Raw genomic sequence first — 20974 nt, 5'->3', positions numbered from 1 at the left:
TCCATCCTCTACCCCACTACTGTGACTTTCTTTAAAATGTGTGTTAACACATTGTTTGCGGGTAGTTTTTATCGCGCGCTAACGGGTGGCGTGGGCCATTTTTGCTAATTTTTTGCGCAAATGGCAACGTTCAGTAAAATTACAATAACTTTAGTTTACGTATTTATACGTTACCCGCATTCTACCGCTAGTCTATAAAAAACGTATTAATACGTGTCCCGCGCTCTACTACACTGGTAGAACGTATAAATACGTAAAACGTGTAAACACGTTTCTCGCATACAATGTGTTAAATGGATGGATAATATAATTAGAGAGGAGCAAAAAGTAACTTTTTTGGAAAGTGAGGAGGAGAATGTTTATTAATTAACAGTGAATAAATAATCCAGGGAAAGAAGCAAAAACTACACCCACTGAAGCCATTTGTTTTCTTGACTGGAAGATAATGGCTAAGGACATGTGGGTAGTCGTCAGAACCAAGATTTCCAGATAAAGATATTTACTCGCAACCATATTTTCATGGGCAGAAATGATGATGATTTCAGTGGAGAGTGAATCACTCTCAAAGGATGGGGGCCTGGAAATGTGACTGTCTGGTGGCATCATGGCCTCCTGGAAGTTCAGCACCTTAAGGCATTTTCAGAGATGCAAGTGAGAGCAGTTAGCTCAGGGAAGAGGGGAGTCGCTTTTGAGGTTATTGTTCTACCTGGGCCTATACCAGATTGAAAACTTTTCAAGACAAGTAGTTTGACTCCGAAGTTAAAGAAAACTCCAAATAAAAGTAGTTTGTGCAGCTTTTATTTAATAGAATGTCCTGGAAGCAGATCTTCGTGTAGTGGCATGCAAAGATTTTGGCATTGGTGATTCCCCCAAAAGCAAAGTTTCTGAGTCACTTTCTTGGAATTCATCTGAGACGGGAAGTGGTCGTCATTACGGATTCCATTGCTGAGTGGGTGTCAGGCCCTCTGCTCTGAGTGTTTTTTATTCACGTTCCTGCTTTATCCTCACAGCAGCCGTGCAGGGAAGATGATGGGTCCCCATTTTCTCTGTGACACTGCTGAAGTGCCAAGAGGTCATCTACACTCTGTCCACTCTCCTCAGAGAAGACACTGTGTTTAGAAGTGGTTGTCCGATACCTCTCCAAAGCCCCAGGGCAAAAAGTGGGTGGCACGCACCCTTTGAACCTTAAGAAGAAAGTAGCAAGAAATGAGTAGCTAGGAAATTTGCCGTTCCTGAAGTGCATAACCATTGGAATGCCATTTATCTCCCTGAGTTTTGGGTTCTTCATCTGTGGGAAAGCCCACTTAATTACGACGTTACAAAGATTAAATGAAATGCTGTATATCAGATGTTGAGCCCAGAGACAGGCACATAGTAGGTGCACTTGTTGACTTTCACTCAATTAACTTAGTAAAAAAACAGTCCATTTCTTATTGAAGTTATTCAGGAAAAATCATTAACACATGCTATCCTGATGGCTAATTTAGAGGCGTGACTGTCTTCGTGTATTTCCAGCTGGACAGAGCTGCCATGCCTTGGCTTGATTGACAGATGGGGAGAACATTACCAGCTCGGCCTGTAGCGCCTTGCCTGGCGAAGGGTCGACCTTGGGCAAGACTTTAAGTTTATCAAAGCAGCCTCTGCAGGAATAGCCCTGAAGGACCAGAGGACTGGGGAGACCTCTGTGTAGAAGGAGACTCGGATATCACTGAGAGAAACTGCCCCATGTTTACTCCACAAAGTGACTGCTGGGTGATTCCCCTATTCACCCAGCAGGAACCTGGGGCATCCTCAGTAACCTCTGCAAGTCTGGGCCCAGGGAAGAATCCCTCCCACTGCGTTTGTTTCTGTGTTTGTTTCAAATTGCTAATGTCTGGCTGCCAAAACATCTGAAGTTTTTGGCAGCTTTGTGAGCATGAAAAAGTAACTCTACCTCAGACAGTGGAATGGGAAGAGCATGGCGTTTGGATCCTAATAGCCTGAGATTAAATCCCAGTCATGCCACTTACTTGCCTATCTGTAAAACAGGGATAATAAATAATACCTAACTTACAGAGCAGGTGAGCCTGAGAACTAAAGCATAGAAAGCTGCCCTACAGAAAATGCTCCAAATGGTGGTGCTGATGGGGTTCACTTATTTCTCCTTGACCACTGACAGCGACGGGAGTTAGCGAGGCCTTGAGATAGAAGGGAAGAAAGAGGAAGAATCAAGAGCTGTTAGAACTGTCTGGTGTGGAGGGTCACGCTTGGGTACAGTCGTCTCATTCTTAGAAAGGTTTTTTTTCTAAAGAGCAGCGGCCTGGGTCTGGCTGAGTTGTTTCAGTAGGGAGCTTTCTTTGCCGGAGCATATTCCCAGGCCCACGCCCGCAGCTGGCTGTGGTTTCAGGGTTAGAAGGCTCCCAGCAGGCCTGCCTTTCAAGTGTGACTGCAGCCCTCTGCGAGTGAGAGAGCTCACAGTGGCCTGGCGAGGCTGTGACTTGTGCTGAGCGCTCCACCCAGTGAGCTGTGTTCCCTGCAAGCCCATCACAGCGCTCTTGCGCCCCGGGGGTGTGGCTTAGACTGAGAACGCCGAGCCAGAGTTTGCACAGAAGCAAACGATAACTATGGCTCAGGCTCCTTTAGCAAACTTAACTGGTCAGTTAGAACCTCACATTTAGCGTTCAATACCTCTAGGCCCCTGGTCCGCAAACTGCGGCTCTCGAGCCACATGCGGCTCTTTGGCCCCTTGAGTGTGGCTCTTCCACAAAATACCACGTGCGGGTACGCACGTACAGTGCAATTGAAACTTCGTGGCCCATGCGCAGAAGTCGGTATTTTGTGGAAGAGCCACACTCAAGGGGCCAAAGAGCCGCATGTGGCTCGCGAGTCGCAGTTTGCCGACCACTGCTCTAGGCCAACATCATTTACTGCTTTAAGAGGGTATTTATTTGCCAAAGAAGTATAACTGAGCTCTCTAACCACTCGGAAGTGTTCATGGCGATTCCTTGGTAAAATAAGATAGTTTCAGTAAAATAGTGGATATAATTTTCTTCAATAGATTTTCTCTTTCTTTTAGCTTAACGTTCTCCATACAGAGCTGGCTAAACAGTTGGCAGACACAATGGTTCTACCCATTGTACAATTTCGAGAAAAGGATCTCACAGGTAAAGTAACTGAATTCAGTGCAAGTTACCTTTAAAATATTACTTCATTTAATAATAATTCGTACTGCATTAATTTCTTTAAATGCGTGGATTACTGAGAAATGCCCTTTCTTGTTGAGTAGCTCCGTTTAACTAACTTGCATTGAATCCCCACTGTGTTCTTGGCTCAGCTAAAGGAGGTCACAGGCTAATAAAACAGACTTGGAGTCAGACAATGGTAACATCATGTGATGAGGGCAGCAGGACAGAGACGTTCAAGGAATAGCAAGAGGGACAGAAAGACGTCATTGCCCTTTAGAGGACAGGGTGCAGGGCAGGCTTCCTGGAGAAGGTGATCTCCTAGCAGGGCTTTCAGAGGTGAATTCGTGTTTACCGAGCACACAAGATAGCAAGGCTTGTATTACCGCCTGGAGCATTTGTGAAGGCACGCTATTCTTAGGGATGTAAGGTGGTGGGAGGCTTGGATGTCATTTTTAACCATCTGTACGCCATAAGCGTCTATAGACGCAAGCGGCGGACCTTTTTTAATTAAATTCAAAATATCATGGCAGTTAACTGGTTAAAAGAAATGTTCTGGAAAGAAAATAATCATCCCCTAAGACCTGGGTTGCCTTTTGGTTTTGTTTTTTGGGAGGCAAACCTGGAATTGGAGTGTCTGCCCACAGCTTTGGTGACAGTGGTCTCATGACTCCAGGAGAGCTAAACGTGGATTAGGAGTATTTACCCAGGATGGTGATTATTTTTTTTTTTAAGGGGAGTATCAATGAAAAAAGTTAAAGTGTCCTTTTCTGATGACACCAGGAAAAATTTGAAGTGTTGGTGCAGGTCATACTTGAGTCAGCATCAGAACCAGTTTAGAATCTGGTGCCTCCCATCCCCCCACACCTCCCATCCCTGATGGTGGTGTTTCATTTTGCTGCCTTACTCGTTTGCCCACCAATACAAGTGCGGAATCTGGATGAGGGCCGCACAAGAAATATTAAGAAAGCTATTTAAATTGGTAAGGAAAAGCATCACAGCTCTGCTCCAATAGGAAGAAAAAGGGAGCGAGAAAGAAGGGAAAATGCGAGAAAGTATCCTGATATCAAGAAATAATATGAAGAGAAATTGAAAAGCTGGAGGCAGTTTTGAAGTAAACTGAAAAGCAATGTAGATGATGTGAAAATGCTGGGCTCTGAGGAAGTAGAGATGCAGAATGTTAAAATTGTAAAGCATCAATTTCGTTTAGGTGCCTGTGTTTTTAAGTGTTTAACCTTGGACTCCCATTGCTCTCATTGATCTTTTTGGGGGGGTTGTCTTGGACTTTGTTTAGCCACCTTTGTATGTGCAGGGGTAGCGCCCACATGGGGTAATGGTTATTGGTGTTGGCTTGCTGAAAGTACAGTACACTGGATTGCTTCACATCTTTTTCGTTAAAACAGGCACCCCGTGTTCTTTTGTCAGGTTTTAAAATGGCAGTGACAGGAAATTTCTAGGGTTTGGTATAGTCAGGGCGTTCTGAGGAGAGATGTCTGAGAACACAGTGGGGGCTGGAGAGGCGGAGCTTACACATACACTCCAGGTCTCCATGCATAGTCCCTGCCACCGAGCCCTCCACCTGGTCCTCGAGTGCCCTCTCCTTCATAGATCCTCACAGGCTGTCTGGAGAGAACTGCTCCATGCTCCATGGGCAGTCAGGGTCCCTGGGTGTGGGGTGCAGCTGAAGCCACAAGCTCCAGTGAGACCAGGAATCCCAGCCAGGCCAGGGCCCCGTGCGGGCCGAGGGCCTGAGGTGCTGGCCGCGCCTTCCCGTCCTCGTGGACGGCTTTCTTTCCTTGGGCAAGCACGCAGCTCTGGACCGGCTTGCTTTGTTTCTCTGCTCTAAGACATCTCTTTTCTCTGTGCAGAAGTAAGCACGTTAAAGGATCTCTTCGGACTCGCCAGCACTGGTAGGCACCCTCCCCATTCTTGTGTGTGGGTTTAGTGAGTCTGTGGGCAGAGACACTGAATGATTGTTCTTGCCTTTCAACCTGTCTGGGTGCTAACATGTCTCTTTACTTTTAGAGCATGACCTCTCAATGGCAAAATATAGCAGGCTTCCCAAGAAAAAGGAGAATGAAAGGGTGAGAACACCTCCCTTACATGTTCTCACTTCTTATGTCGCTCCTTTTGTGTCTTCCCTTGTGAGTTGGTGGCATTGAGGGTATCTTGGTGAATTTCTTCTCTTTTTTCCTATACATAGATTTTTAAATTTTTTATTCTAAATCCCCTAAAGTAGATTTTTCACTTCCTAATTCTAGCTTTGAAAGTTAGTTTTCAAACATCAACTTGGGACCATTGTAAAATTATAGTCACACTATGATTTTAACGTAAGCTGGGCACCTCACGTGATTGAGTCATAGGCACTCAGGCACTTGTTGGCTCTGACTCTTTAACTCACTTCTTACTGTAAATAAAAATGGATATTTTCAGGCACGTACCTTTCATTTCTGTCACATGATTTCCTTAGAGCAGTCTCACAGGGGACCCAGAATGTGTGTGGCCTTAAGCGACTGGCCATGTTGTTTTCCTAACGAGTGTGGCGCTGGGAGAGCTACCAGGAGAAGGGACTGGCTCCACCCAGTGCAGCCTCACAACATGGACATGCTATCCCTTTACTATTTTTAATTTGGATATTTAAAAACATGAGGTGGAACCTTATCTATGCTTCCTTCTCTTTGTTACAAAAGTGGTTCTCATGTAGAAATCGGCATGGTTTGGAGCTGCGTGCTCTTACGGAATTGCCACGTCCATTAGCCAAAGTGCCGTTTCCTTTCACCTCTTAACCAGGTGAAGACGGAGGTGGTGAAGGAGGTGGCAGCTGCCCGGCGGAAACAGCACCTTTCGTCCCTTCAGTACTACTGCGCCCTCAACGCGCTGCAGTACAGGAAGCGCATGGCCATGATGGAGCCCATGGTGGGCTTCGCCCACGGACAGGTAGGCAGTCCTTCCCCTCAGGCGCAGGACCTACGCCAGCTGTGGAGGGCAGCGCGGCCTTCTGCTGAGGGAGCACAGGGGCCGCACAAGCAGCGTCAGAGGAGGATTCACGTGCACAGCCTCGCAGAAGCTCTCGGGAGCTCGGCACCTGGAGAGCTTGCGGTGGGCTGGACCGTCAGCTGGGCTTGGGCTGTACACGCAGGAAATGATGGCCTTGATCCCGTGCCTCCTGTGGGCAGGAGCTGGCATGGCCCTTGTCTCTGATCCAATGACAGGAGGCCGGGCCCGATTGTCTGAGAAGCAGCTGCCTGTGCAGGCTGCGGAGCCAGGCTCACCAGCTAGGACTCCGCTGCTCCGTGTGGTAGTCACCTCGGTGGCTAAGGCGAATGCCAGCACCTGGGCCGGTAGGACGTGGGGAAATGTTGCCAGTGATGGATGAAATCACTGCAGAGTGTTTGTGTGCAGGGAGGTCCCAGGTTCAGGATGGGGCCTTGACTGTGGCACCAGCCTGGCAGGGACAGGAGTGGTGGGAATGTGAGGCGAGTGGCACCAGCTTCGCCCGCCATCCCTGCCCTGCGTTAGCCCCACTTACATTGACTCCAGACTCACTCCGGCTTGTGAGAAACGCATCTGGGAACCTTCTCTGATCTAGGAACAGAAAGGGATGTGAGGAAGCAAAATGTTGAGAAGGAAAAGTCAGCAACTTAAAAACTTACGTGTGAGCACCTATTATTTTCATAATACATTGAAAAAATACATATTGTTTTTTATGTTAATCCTCACCCGAGGATATTTTTCCATTGATTTATAGAGAGAGGGGAAGAGAGAGAGAGACATCGATGTGAGACACATCAATTGGTTGCCTCCTGCACACATCCTGACCAGGGCTGGGATCGAGCCTGCAACGAAGGTATGTGCCCTTAACCAGAATCAAACCCGGGACCCTTCAGTCCACAGGCCATGCCTCTATCCACTGAGCCAAACTGGCTAGGGCTAAAAATACATACATTTTTTAAAAAGCACATCACTTTCATTCAGGGAAAGGAGGAACAAGAGAAGATTTTTAAACATCCGAATTCAGTTGTCTGTCATCTGAATATGGTTATTACCTTGCTGAATAATGCAGACACTAAAGTCAGCTTATGCCCTTATGGCGATATTTACTAGAACAGTGTAATCTTTCTGTGTCATCAGAGTAAGCTGGGTTAAGCCAAAAACTAGCACTGCCCGGCTGTGGGCTGCAGCCCTCAGCAAATCCTTGGGTTGGGCGAGCTTCCTCACCATGGGCACTTGTGCCCACATGTGTGTCCTCTCTGTTGCCCCCCCCCCTCCTTCCATCAAACATTGCACCTCTGCCCTGGTGGATATCCTGCTTGTTAGAGAATGCCAGTACCCTCTGCTCTCTACTTAACACCTGGGCACGAAGGGCGTGGGGAAATGTTGCCAGTGCTTGAGGAATCATCCTCCCTGGACTGACAGGCCTGGCCTTTGGAGCAGTAATCCCTGCCCATTAGAGCCCCAGGGTCAGGGAGTGTCTGGAACTTAGTCTCAGAAAGATGCACGGCTGCAACCTGGGACAGCCTTGGGAGCCTGGGTGGAGGAGGGTCCCTAAAAGAGCCAAAGGATGGGTTTTATCCGGTTGCTTTCACTCTTCATGGCTGAGAACCACCAGTTCCCCCAGCCTGGACCTTTGAAGCGAATGCTGCTGGCCACAGGGGGCATGGGGTGGGGAGGTAGAGGGACCAGGGGCACAGCAGCACGAATGCGGCCCATGCCTGGGAAAGCAGAGCAGAGCACACTGTTGTTGGGGACTGAGGATGGCACATTTCATTTTTCAGATGAAAAGTGTCTAGATTTTAAGACACAAGACCAAATAGTCCCTCACCCTGCAGACGTTTTAATCCTGGTGAAATTGTAGTTGTTTCTCTTAGTCCAGTTGTTTCTCTTAGTCTAACCCCTGACTCTTTGAATAATTCTGAAGCAGCCCTTTTAAATCAGTGTTCGTTGAGCATCACCTTTGCTGGCTGCTGATCATCTGACCATTGCACTTCCCACTGCTCATGAAGGCGTGTGAACTTTGGTCTTTGGATGACTTTCCTCTGAATCAGACTTCTCACCACCACCCACCATAGTGGAGGTTGTTTGACTCCATTTCTGCCTTCCCTGACCCCAGGCAAACAGGTTTTCAGTTAAGTCATGACTAGTCCTCCCTCCTGCAAACCAGTTGAGGCGTTGTCAGCCTGTCCAGGTTTATGAGGGCACACAAATGAACTCCAACGTAGTATTTGCAGGATAAGCAGTATGTGACGAGGCTGTGGAAGCCAGCATCTCATCCCTGCCTTCCACCCATTCATCAGATTGTTGAGGGAAGACGTGAGCCCTGCCCTAGGAGCTTAGAGGATAGTGGAGGGGCTCAGACATGGACTGGTGTGTGGAGTTGAGGGAGGGGAAGGTGAAGGAAAACCAGCATGAAGTTGTGCCCTTAGAAATGCATAATGCTCATTCAGTGGACTTTGATATTTAACATTTCAAGGATTCAGAATGCTCATCTCTCTCTGATTCAGAGATCACGGGCCAGAACCTCTCCCTGCGTGGATTACTTTGCATTGGGGTAATCCAGTCATCACCTGTTTCTGTGCTGTGAGAACTAAGGACGGGTGTGCATACCTCCCGGCCTCAGGGCCGTGCCGATGACTCCTGCTAGTCTCCTTGGGGTGAGAGGTCAATGTCTGTGCTCACCACCCAGGCAGGGGCTGCTTCCGGGTCAGACAGAACAGCTCTAACCTGAGCGGATACCCATGTGCAAGCTGAGTGTTCTCTTTCTCATGACAGAGGTTTGCAACCATCACTTCCCTACAATCAGGTGCAAAATGGAGCGGCTCGTACCATATTCAGATTTTTAAAGGCCCAGCCTTACAGAGAGACGGAAGCTTGAGCTTTTGGGGAGGGATGGTTGCTGATGTCAGTAAGGCACAGAAGTAGTCCTCTTCTCTTTCCCATACCCCTGCCCTTCAGGGCTTGTCAGGGACCCTGGCCTTCTGGGAAGTGAATACCCAGGAATCACAGAAGCAAGGAATTCCTTCTGTTGTTTCCCAAAAAGCCAGCAATAGCAGTTTCATTTTCAAACTGTAGTCCTCAGGTCTTCCCTGGCCAGAGAGAGCACCCACTATAGACATGGAGCACCATGCGGTGCCAGGGCCGCCTGCTTCCTTCACGTACACGTCCCCCTTCAGCTGATGTCGGGGTTGGAGGAGCCTTCGGCCCAGCTTTCCCTCTGGAATTCCGCAGCCATGTCGCCGAGCAGCCTGTGCTCAGAGCTGCCCGTGGCTCAGGGGGTGGGCCAGTCAGATGGCGGCCCTCGCCTCTCTGAGAACCTCCTGCTGCTTGTCTGTCTCTTGTTGGTGCTGTGCATGTCATTGTCACACCGATGTAGCCCCTACAGATGCAAAGGTGAAGAAGACCTAATCCTTGTCCTAGAAACCCACTATCTAGAATTCACACAGGAAAAAGGCTGACAATATCAAAATTATCAGTAGTAATTACTGACACACCTGGTGTATGCCAAGTGTTTCACTTACATGATTCCTGAGCTTTACAGACTTTTTACAGAATAGCAGGTTTCACCATCCCCTTTCTCCACACGCACTCGGGGCTTTGGGAATAACTCTCAGCCGGTGGGGTGGGGCTCATGGAGATGCCGCCAGTGCTGCGGCGAGGAGCCGGGCAGCCAGGGTCAGCCGCGCCCGCGGTCAGTCTCACAGTCCATGAACTCAGCCATCCACTTTCCTGAACGATTTTCAGAATATCGTAATTATATCTTTCAGATTAACTTTTTCAAGAAGGGAGCAGCGATGTTTTCCCAAAGTATGGACAACTTCTTATCCTCCGTGTCAGACATGGTTCAAAGGTAATGCTGCACTCCAGTTGGGGTCTTGGTGCTTTTGCTTTCTGCCAAATCAGCCTCTCCGGTGGGGGTGGGGGTAGGGGGTCCCCCGCAGCTGCTGTCCACTCCCTGAACTCCCAGGAACAGCGCCTTCTTAACTCCCGACATTTGTGAATAGTGTGGTTAAAAGGAATGATTTCTGCATTTCCCAGTTCATGTGGAGCCCGCAGTCCTATCCACTACATTTACAGATTATAAATCAATAAAAGATTAAAGGATCCACAGGGGTACTTTCCTATTAAGTCAGAGTTCTTTGGATCTTCTTCTGTAACAATCAGGTTTCACGTGTCAGAAGCCTCAGTCCGGTTTGGACTTGCTGTGGAGAGAGTGCCTTGTTCCTTTCTTGGAGAGCTAACTGGTTAGCAGCCAGAAGTGCTGCAACATTTTAGGAACTTCAGATCATCACACTAATGTATGATAAACAAGGCAGTAAGCCTTTTTGAATTAATTTAACAACCTGGAGTTCAGTCTTGCAATTGCTTTTTTTTTAAAAAAAAATGCATCATCTCTCCAGACAGCCCTGCCACCCTTAAGGATGCTGTGGCCGCTCTCATTCCCTTTACCTCCTGTTGTCAGCGTCTGTGATGGTGAGCTCAGTGGTGGCTCCAGGCACCCCCAGCACCGGGCTTATTTCATTCAGAAGTCAGACATATGGCTCCTTGAGTGCTTTTCATGATTTCTGGGGTATAGAAATATGTCTGTCTTGTTGGTGCACATGAGTATTTCTCTGGGGAGAAAATTATTACCTTCATCAGGTCCTTAGAGTTTTATCACCCACAAAAGCGTAAGAAACTAGGTGTTTTTGTAAAGCTTTGGCTCCCTCCCACCTTCCTTCTCTTGTACTGCTGCTTTTCCCGCATATTCCATTCTCCTAGCCTTGGCAGTGACAAGCAGGGGTAGCTAATGAGGGTTGTTCTCCAGCTGGTGTGGCCCCAGGCCATCAGCCATGGAGTCCCGTCATTTCATTCAAATGTCAGAGTAGCCAGCCCTCCCCTGGAAGGCGGCTTGCACCCAGCTGCTGCGTTAAACACGGGGCAGGCGGCGGACCTGGGATCTCCTACAGCAGAGTATGAGTGTGCAAGCCCAAACTTCCTTCACTGCAGACCCTTTGAGAGAACATCCTGAGGAACTCACTTGTGAAACACCAGGCAGCTGGCCCCCAAGGTTCCCTCTATTTTAACATCTGTGAATCTGCCTTACCTCCTTCCACACGGTGGAGAAGTGGAACACGCCTCTAAAGTTTGCTTTCTCCGATGGATGGGCCCTGTTCTGGCCTTTGTAGCCCATCCTGTCACCACCGGGTGGGGCAGGCATGTGGCTGTCTATCTTAGAAGGAAGAGCACTGCCCTGGCTTTGCTGGTGCACCTTGGTACTACTCCTGGTCAGTTTCCCCTCTCCAGTGGCCATCTCCCGGCTCTTGCCTAAACCAAAGTGAGCGGGAATGACTGCTGTCCTCGCCTTTCCGGCCCTTTCACAGGAACCTGCATGTGCCTCCCCTAAGAATGGGCTCATGGAAGCTTTTCTCCTAATGTTTGTATCAGCAGTTCTGAGCATGACACCTTTGCCAGCAGAGGAACTGTTTAGCTGGGTTCAGGCGTTGTCCAGTGGGACCCCTGTGTTATTTTAAAACAGCAATCATATGAGCACAGAATAATGCATCCCGGAGTGTCTAAGCTCCGGCTTCCAGGCCGAGAGAGGTGGAGAGCTGCGGCTCTGCCATCTGATGCCCAGCGCTGAGTGGCTGACCGGACGGACACCTTCTGTCTTAAGCATTCAGGTGGAACTGGAAGCCGAAGCAGAAAAGATGAGGGTGTCCCAGCAAGAGCTGCTTTCTGTGGACGAATCTGTTTACACGCCAGACTTCGATGTAGCTGCACCACCGATCAACAGGAACCTCATCCAGAAGGCCGGTTACCTTAACCTTCGAAGGTGAGCATGCCGTTGCCCGCCCCGCGGAGTGGCTAAAGGGCTGAGTGCCCCATGAGAGAATGGGGGGGGGGGGTGGAACTCCCACTACAGAACCCCTCCTGCCTGGGACGTAGGAACAGTCGTATGAGTAAGAACCCAGCTTGTGGACTCCAAGACACCACAGGCCACCCCTGTTCCTGGTCATCATGGCCGTTGGTGGGGACTCGGTTGCCTCATCCATAAAACAGAATTGATAACTGCACCTGCATTATAAAGTTGCTACAAGGGTTGAATAAGGTTGTTTTTAGCAGGCAGTAAGCACTCAAATGATAGCTATGACCTTCTTTGAAAATTATAATTATTGGGGCAGGAAACCTAGTGCCTCACACATAGTCACTGCTCAGTAAACACTGCATCGGGCTGTGCATTTAATCCCCCGCATTGGAGGGTCTGTGCAGAGGAACCGTCAATGGTTTCTTACTGGGAAGAGCCCCTCAAAGGTTTGTAAGCTTCTTGATCACAGGCCAAGTGATAGAAAACTCCACGAGGTCCTGGTGTTCTTTGCCAGGAACTGGATTTTCCTCTTGTAAACAGCCCACAAAACAAGAATAACATCCAGTTGGAACAAAACTGAATCTTGTGAAAGCCCCCGAGATTCTTATACCAGAGGTGACCCTGGTGACTGTAAGTAGCTATCTAGCAGTGCAGCTCCATGTCTTAGAGAAGTGACCTTCCAGGTTTCAGTTCCAATGGTGACGGACTAATTCTGTTCGTCTGGCTGAGGGGCAGGCGCACCGCTCAGTTCCTGAGTCGGCCCTGGGACTGGCATCCCGGGTGAGCTGGCCCATCATCTCCCAGATCCTCCAAGCTCAGTTGCACATCTCTGCTGCTCTTTGCACTTTATTTCCAACGCAGTTTTGCTTTAAAGGAACACATTGTAAAATGTCACTGATCCCCACAAAGGGCAGCAGAACTTTAGGTGCCACTCATGTTTCCTAATACTAATGGGCTTGCACACAATCCTTGTAGTAAAACAGGACTGGTCACCACCTCCTGGGAGCGGCTTTACTTCTTCACCCAAGGCGGGAACCTCATGTGCCAGCCCAGGGGAGCCGTGGCTGGCGGCTTGATCCAGGACCTGGACAACTGCTCCGTGATGGCGGTGGATTGTGAAGACCGGCGCTACTGCTTCCAGATCACCACCCCCAATGGGAAATCGTATGTCACGTGGGTTTTACGTGGGTGGAGAACCAGTGTAGTGACCGCACCCCTGCCCAGGGCCTCCTGGCTCATTCCTCCATGGGAGCGGCTGTCTGGGCAGCGTGGCCCTTGGGAGGGTGGTTCTGTGTTCTTTAGGCACATGACCCATATGGGACCCAACCTGCCTTACACAAGGAGTGCCGGTGAGGATTGTCTGTGCTTAGATAAGAGATGACCGACGTGTCAGAGTGACAAAGGTGGCTGTGTGTGGGCACAGGTTCTGTTCTCACAGAAGGCTGTGGCTAGGCCTTACCGCTCCTTAGACAAGCATTTGTGTTGGTATTGGTGGGAGGCAGGGACGAGGAGGAGGCAGGAAGGAAGGAAGACCTGCCTGAGGAGTCGGTGTTTCCAGCTGAAACGTGAACAGGACGTTCAGCTGCGGGAGGGTCACTCCTCAGCATGCTGTGCCCATCCATCCCGGGCCCCGAGGTCCTCCTTTCCCGATGGCCGCCTGCAGTCGTTCACGTAGACCCCATCCCAGTGGGAGCCCTCACTTAGAGCAGGGCTGGCGGTGCTCCAAGGGATGCAGAGCCCCAGGGGGTAGGAGGTGGGCGGTGCTCTGGGTTCCCCTGCCTGGCGGAGAGGGTGGCCCGTCCTTGTCAGAGCCGCCCTGCTGGCATTGGCTCTGCTGGGGTTGCGAGTTGAGATTTTATCTGAACTCTGGTGTCGGGAGGGTGGGCAGTGTTGGTAGTGTTGACCGGCTCCTCTCCCAGCCTGGCAGGGCATCTTCCTTCCTCCCTGAGTGAAATAAAGTGCAGAAATGAGCTGGGAATGAAGATGCCCGGATTCTAGTCATGCTCCTAGACCAGCTGTGGGCAAACTACGGCCCGTTTAAAATGAATAAAACTTAAAAAAAAAAAGACCGTACCCTTTTATGTAATGATGTTTACTTGGAATTTATATTAGTTCACACAAACACTCCATCCATGCTTTTGTTCCGGCCCTCCGGTCCAGTTTAAGAACCCATTGTGGCCCTCGAGTCAAAAAGTTTGCCCACCCCTGACCTAGACAGTCACTTAGTCCTCTGGGCCTCAGTTTCTCAGATGTGAAATGGGGATGAGGTCCCTGTTCCCCGTCTCCCATAGATGAGATGGGGACAAAGGAACTGGATGTGGAGCCCTTCAGAGTTAAGCCCCCACAAAGGCTGAGCAGTAGCACTTGTCTGTATTCCCAGCCCTCCGTATGCAGGCTTTTCTGTTCTTGGGGAGGAGTGGAGTGGCTGCTGTTCCTTCTTTGGGTGTGGTTGGGAGGGGTGGCTGGTGGCCTGGGATCATCTAAGCGGGGCCAGAGGAGGGTCCGCACTGTGAGAATCACAGGCTTGGGCCAGTGGGTCTGAGCCCAGCCTGCTCAGTTTACAGATGAGAAAGCCAAGGCCCCGGGAAGCGTTTGTTTGTCCAGATGACAGCCGGACCCAGAAACCCATTCTCTCTCCTTCCCACTTTGCTGCCTTCCTGCCCTTTCCCGTCGGGGCCCCAGTGGAGTTCAGTTTTGTGGAATAATGGTCAGTCCCTGCCATCTGGGAAGCACTTACTTGGATGCACTTTATTTCAGGGGAATAATCCTCCAGGCAGAAAGCAGAAAGGAGAATGAAGAGGTAAAGATTTTGTTTGTTTCACTTCCTTCTCAATGTAGTGGGGGACTCCGGGATTCAGCAGGTTTTTTAATGTCCTCCACAGTGGATATGTGCAATCAACAACATCTCCAGGCAGATCTACCTGACGGACAACCCCGAGGTAATGACCAGCCGCTTGCCCTGCACCTCACCCTTTAATTAGCCTGAAAGGTAAGCGGCTGCCTCCCGGGACTGAGCCTGTCTCCCTGTGGATTTTTAGGCAGTCGCCATCAAGTTGAATGAGACGGCTCTCCAAGCAGTGACTCCCATTACAAGTTTTAGAAAAAAGCAAGAAAGTTCCTGCCCCAGGTAACTAACGGACAAAGGAAAGCTAGCTTTTGTGGAGCCGAATTAGGAACTTGACAGAAGCTATTTCATCCTCACAAGCCCCCGGGTGGTGTCCTGCAAAAGCAGTGACTGGTCAGGAAGGTTCCCGTGTGCATAGCACAGGTGAGGGCAGAGCCGTGATTCAGACCTGCCTGCAGTCGTCCAGCCTTCCCCTGGCCCGCGCTGCCCGAGCACACAGGACTTGCCCGAGGGCCCTGCTGGGCGGGAGGTCCCCCCCGCATGTTCTAGCAGCATCAGCAAAGTTAAGGAACCAGAACACACGGTGGAGCAGAGCTGAAGGCTTTGAGAACAGGGGTGGCATAGTCAGAACCAGGGTAGCTCAGGAGGCACAAGACTGTCCCTGTGACTTACTGAGAACCACAGGAGTGCAGAGGGAGAGCGTCAGCCTGGCTTGAAAGGTCTAATGAATGACTAGGAATTTGAGCTGGTGTTTGAAGTACAAGAGGGTTGGGTGAGCAGCGTAATAGGGATGGAGACAGAGAGGAAGAGCATATGGTGTGCTTGCTGTAACTATGGGGGGGGGGGGGGGCATGCATTAAGGGAGTGGAGAAGGAGGCTCCAGGAGAAATGAGAGCCAGGTTGTGGTTGAATGCTAGGCCAAGAAATATTATTCATTCCGTTAACATTTCTGCTACTACTAGGTACCAAGTAATAAATATTATTTAGCTATAACCCCTGCCCTCAAAAAACTGTCTCCCAGGGAGACAGATACCAACAGGAAACCAGTTGTAATGCGATGAGCAGGACAGCAGTGCAGAACGCTCTGCAGCAGAGCCACCTGTAGGTAGTGGCGAGATCTGAAGGATTTCAGCCAAGGAATGAAGTTTTCCAGAGAATACTTGTAGAATGGTGTGAAGGCCTGACAGAAGTCTCCATCAGCATTCAACACTATTCACTGGATTGTAAAGGCGTAAGATTAAAAGGGATTTGTTTTTCCCCTCCTCTCTCCTCTACTCCAGCCAGAACCTGGAAAATTCAGAGGTGAGAAATGACAGCACTGTTCCCAAAGCAGCAGTCAGTGTACCTGAAGCTGAAGAACTAATTGCGCCTGGAACACCCATTCAGTTCGATATCGTACTTCCTGCGACAGAATTCCTTGATCAGAACAGAGGGAGCAGGTTTGTGCTACGGGAGGCCTCTGGGAGAAATGAACGTAAATTTGGCCCCTCCAGAGGCTGTTGCCATTCTGCCTTAGAGCTTAGTGCTAAGTGTCCCCGCACTGACCTGAAGTGACTCTGACTCTGTCTCCCCCCAGGCGGATGAACCCTTTTGGTGAGACGGAGGATGACGCATTCCCAGAGGCAGAAGGTACGTGGTGCGTTTGTGTGTTCACTCTCTCCTCTGCACAGTGGCCAGGGCCACTGAAACAAGATGTGACATCATGTTCTAGAGAGCGGGGACTTGAAATACGTTCATTGTTCTCTGAGAACTCATTAGGACTTGGGTACAAACTGATGGGAAGCTGTTACACCACTAGCCACATTCATACCTTCCGCACTCCTGCATTGAAAGTTGCCAAAACTAAATTTGGTGTCAATTATAAAAACAAATTCAGTAGATAAAATGATCGCCTAAAAATGCAGCCTGAGTCACACGTGTGCTATTTCATTTCAGAAAACCAAAACCACAAATCATTCCTTCCTGAATTTTAAGATCACATCAATGTTATTGGTTTAAATTCATATCTTGTTTGGTTTACATCCCGATGTACATCAGAACATACTCAGTTGAGTTGACCATAACCTCCTGCTCCACAGAGAGGACTCGAGTTCCCAGCCAAGGCAACTGAGTAGCTAGAAGAGCTGGAAAGACCTCATTGAAACCCAGCGGCAGGACTGGAGCCTGAGAACACCATCAGAATGAAGTGCCACTTACTTACATGTAAAAGGAGGACTTGAGAATTGGCACTTCTTAACCCTTTAGGCAAAAAAAAAAAAAAAAATGTTGCCTCAAACCTCTTCTCCACTTATGTCTAGCTGACTTTTAATGCAGTCCAGTTTGTGAACAAAAATTTTCAAACTTGTAAAAACGCTTCATATGGGAGTAACCATTTCAGTTATATTTTCCTAGGTTATTTTTAGGGGCTAGGATACTAATGGGAGGGCAACTAGACAAAAAGACTTAGTTTAAAAGTGGTAGGTAAATGAATTATTCTGACAGAAATAGGAGCTTTTAAACTGTCTTCATGGTCTGCCAGTTACTTGCCGTCATTGAGTTTTGTCAGGTGATACACTGTCCTCAGGAAGCCAGTACTGGAAGTTCAGGGATTCAGATACGCACACTCAGTTTGCGATCTCCATTCATTTGTGGAACATATCACTGCCCTTCAATCATAAATAAGACCCAACGTCAGGTCTTATTTTCTTCAAATAAGTTTTCTTTTATAAGAGGACTTAATCCATAGGCCAAAGGAAAGAACTTCTGTTGTCCAGTGGAAAAAAGCCTTTTTTCAGAGAAAAGATATGGTGCATATACTGCCACCTTCGTGTACTCACCCATGTTTGGTGCAGGAGGCTGTTTACCTGGTGCCATGGTCTTACCAGGTAGCAGGGCTTTTCTAGTATAAGGAAGTAGTTCCAGACAGACAAAGCATAGACAACAGGAAGGAGATTCAGAGCTTCGGCAGTGTGCGTGGAACTTGTAAAAGCAGAGTATTCAGAGATTTGGGTGGAAAGCCCTCCATAGAAAGCAGACCAGTCCTGAGTTCTGGCAGCTGCGCTCAGACCAGCAGCCCTGGTGCTGGGTGCAGGTAAGCAGGCAGGACATGAGCGTGACCCTGAGCAGAAAATGCTCTCTTGCAGATTCTCTTTTGCAACAGATGTTTATAGTTCGGTTTTTGGGATCGATGGCAGTTAAAACAGACGACACTCCCGAAGTGATTTATGAGGCGATGAGACAAGTGTTGGCGGCACGGGCTATTCATAACATCTTCCGTATGACAGAATCCCATCTGATGGTCACCAGTCAGATGCTGAGGTACATGCGGTTTCACTCTGGCTTTCTTATAGCTTCCTCAGTCCCCTCTGAAGGCACGTTCCCCCACCTGCAGCTCATAACTAGAGCATTTGGTTGGATTAAGTGTCCATTTCGATTCTGTAAGATGTACTGGGTAGAAGATGCTCCCTTAATGATAATCTAAGAATTTAGTGGTGGGTGAGTCCTGTTGTTTATAAGATGGCCATCATTTTAGAGTTACTCTCTACATCTCAGAACTTGAAAATGGAAGGTGGGTTGTTTTGTTTTTGTCATTTCTGAGAATACTATTTGTAAATAACAATGAATATAGGACATAAAACTGCCTGAGATAACTAGACCACCACAAGAAAATCTGCTCAGTATTTGTTGGACTGAAAATAAAGAAATTAAACTACCTGGTTTGGGGTCTCAGGCAATAAGGTCTTTATGAACATGGCAAACGGCGGTCAGGACATGGTTAACTGTAACAGAGGCTTCAGGAGCTGCGCTGTCCAGTTCTGTAGCTACAGGCAGCCAGTCTGAACTGAGATGTGTTGTCAGTGTAAAAACAGGATATAGCAAATCTCTAAGATCTCGTCCTGACCCCGAGAAAGAATACAAAACATCTCATTAATATTTTAGATTAAATAATGTAAATGGGTGCTAGAAAAATGTATGTATGAGGTTTACGTTCTATTTCTATAGGACAGCAGCATTGCATTAGAGCCAGAATGGCTAGGCTTATTTCTGGCTTTGGCATTTACTAGTTGTATGACCTTGGGCAAGTTATTTAATCCCTGTGCCTTGGTTTCTTCAGCTGTATCTACACCTCCTAGTGTTGTCATGAGGAATAGATATGAAACATTTACAACTGCAACTGGCACACAGAAACTGCTCAATAAATGTTAGCTTCAAAAAAGTGAACTAGGTGTTGGCAAAAATCAGTCCTTTTCCTTTGTTATAAACCTTGTAAGAATTGGCTTCTTAAGAATAAAACTTATATTTATTGACAGCTTTTCTCCAAGTATGTCCTGGATCTTTTATAGGCATTGGTTCATTGTTCTTATAATTTCCACACAAAAAATCAGAGCAAATATATATAAAAACACTGAGAAACTATACTGCATCAAAGAACACTATTAAAAAAGTACGGAGACAGCCCCACAAACTCTTCTAAGTTTATCCAACGTTTGTGACGTAATGTATCTGTTAACATTTCAGGTTAATAGATCCTCAGACTCAAGTATCCAGAGCCAATGTGAGTATCCTCACACTTGCCAATTTTAGTGATTACTTCTATTCATCTTTGTAACCATCTTAAACACAAGTTAAATGACTGCCACTAATAGTGCACTTTTTTATGACTTTTTCCATGGAGGATGACATTGTCTGTTGTTTAGTTCCAGTTTGTGGTGTGATATTCAGTCTATCCTTTCTTTTTCCAGTTTGAGCTCACCAGTGTCACCCAGTTCGCTGCTCATCAAGAAAACAAGAGACTGGTTGGCTTTGTGGTCCGCTTGCCTGAATCCACAGGCGGAGAGTCTCTGAGCACATATGTTTTTGAAAGCAACTCAGAAGGCGAAAAGGTCTTATTTTTTTCATCTTAAGATTCCATAAGATCTAAGTATAAAAGATATTTAAAGGGCGTTTTTTACACCACTGCCTGGATAGATAGTTGATTATTCTGCAAGTCCCCATTGGGTTTAGATAATAATACCTCCTAGGAAGGCCCCACTGAAAACTGCCTGGAAGTAAAATTTCCCTGGGGTAAATACGTATTAACCAAAATAGACTGAATACAGAAGAACTTTAATGCTGAGTAATAATTGTTTAGTAGACCTACCAGTAATTATTAAAAGCGGTTCCCCTCAAAGCAGAAGTTACAATCTAGTCTCAGAGAGCAAACCAAGGGAGCAGACATCAAGAAAGTACATCTAAACTGTTCTCTTGTTTAGTAGAAAAACTTTGTGACTGCATTCGCTACTTAGAATTAATCAAATTTAACCAGTCCTTTTAGCAAGTGCCTGTTTGCCACTATATGTGTGAGCATGCAGTGGCTAATGTGGCCAAAAGAAAAAGGGAACAGCATCCTGTTAAGAATTTCAAACGCTGGAGTAATTTCAAGTTCCACTGGCTGGGTATTTTTTGTACGCACAGATTGGCAACAGGAGACCAGGGACAGTAGACACTCATGTTGACATGAGTAGACAGTGACCTCATTGTACTTCTATAATCACATTCCCCCCCCCCCCTAAAATTCTTTATCCTTTTCTACCTTTGTCAAACACCACTTTTCTTGTTTTTGCAGATATGTTATGCTATTAATTTGGGAAAAGAAATCAATGCGGTTCAGAAGGTAAGGTCCACTTTAGTGCTTGTTTAGCAGCTACTCAAAAGATACCTACCTATACATGTCAGGGTGTCTCTCCAAACGGGAAATGATGCTCACTTGGCAGTGTGGTCAAGTTTGGGATTTCCTTTTTATGCATTCTAACCACATTCTTAATCAGTTCCACATTCATTGGCATCACTTCTGTAGCTCTTGCTTTACTTATTTGTTGCTTGCTGCTGTTGCCTAGATTTCCTGTCTTTCACAGTAGGATGACACAAGCTTAAGCATCTATCATGTGCTCTTAAGCCTTGTTCCTTAGTCGTCCCAGGCCGGCAGCACTGACACACATCATCCAGAGTCTTATTAGAAATGAAGATTCAGATCTCCCTGTCTTTCAGCAGCTTACAGTCTCATTCACCCACCAAGTTTTTAAGAGCCCCATTTATAAGAAGAAAAACCCTGGAATTAGAGCAGTGAGCAAGACTGATCAGTTCCAGCACCGGAGGGCTTCTATGAGT

At 47.8% G+C, this 20974-nt stretch overlaps 1 protein-coding gene across 1 annotated transcript in view; it reads left to right on the top strand.

The window, feature by feature from the left end:
• APPL2 (adaptor protein, phosphotyrosine interacting with PH domain and leucine zipper 2) overlaps window positions 1–20974 on the top strand; it is a 41348-nt gene that overhangs the window by 18522 nt on the left and 1852 nt on the right. Inside the window, exons 5-20 of the mRNA XM_081082892.1 lie at window positions 3056–3143; window positions 5030–5071; window positions 5187–5245; window positions 5952–6098; window positions 9923–10005; window positions 11812–11970; window positions 12979–13167; window positions 14761–14803; window positions 14886–14942; window positions 15042–15130; window positions 16129–16287; window positions 16425–16477; window positions 17971–18145; window positions 19346–19382; window positions 19570–19710; window positions 20433–20480. Coding sequence (XP_080939018.1) covers window positions 3056–3143; window positions 5030–5071; window positions 5187–5245; window positions 5952–6098; window positions 9923–10005; window positions 11812–11970; window positions 12979–13167; window positions 14761–14803; window positions 14886–14942; window positions 15042–15130; window positions 16129–16287; window positions 16425–16477; window positions 17971–18145; window positions 19346–19382; window positions 19570–19710; window positions 20433–20480 — 1569 coding nt within the window. The remainder of the gene's footprint in view (window positions 1–3055; window positions 3144–5029; window positions 5072–5186; window positions 5246–5951; window positions 6099–9922; window positions 10006–11811; window positions 11971–12978; window positions 13168–14760; window positions 14804–14885; window positions 14943–15041; window positions 15131–16128; window positions 16288–16424; window positions 16478–17970; window positions 18146–19345; window positions 19383–19569; window positions 19711–20432; window positions 20481–20974) is intronic.

The sequence above is a fragment of the Myotis nattereri genome (assembly GCF_964212035.1).
Source record: "Myotis nattereri genome assembly, chromosome: 2".
Taxonomy (NCBI): Eukaryota; Metazoa; Chordata; class Mammalia; order Chiroptera; family Vespertilionidae; genus Myotis; species Myotis nattereri.
The sequence above is the reverse complement of the archived record's forward strand: the minus strand, read 5'-3'. Positions and strand labels throughout refer to the sequence as shown.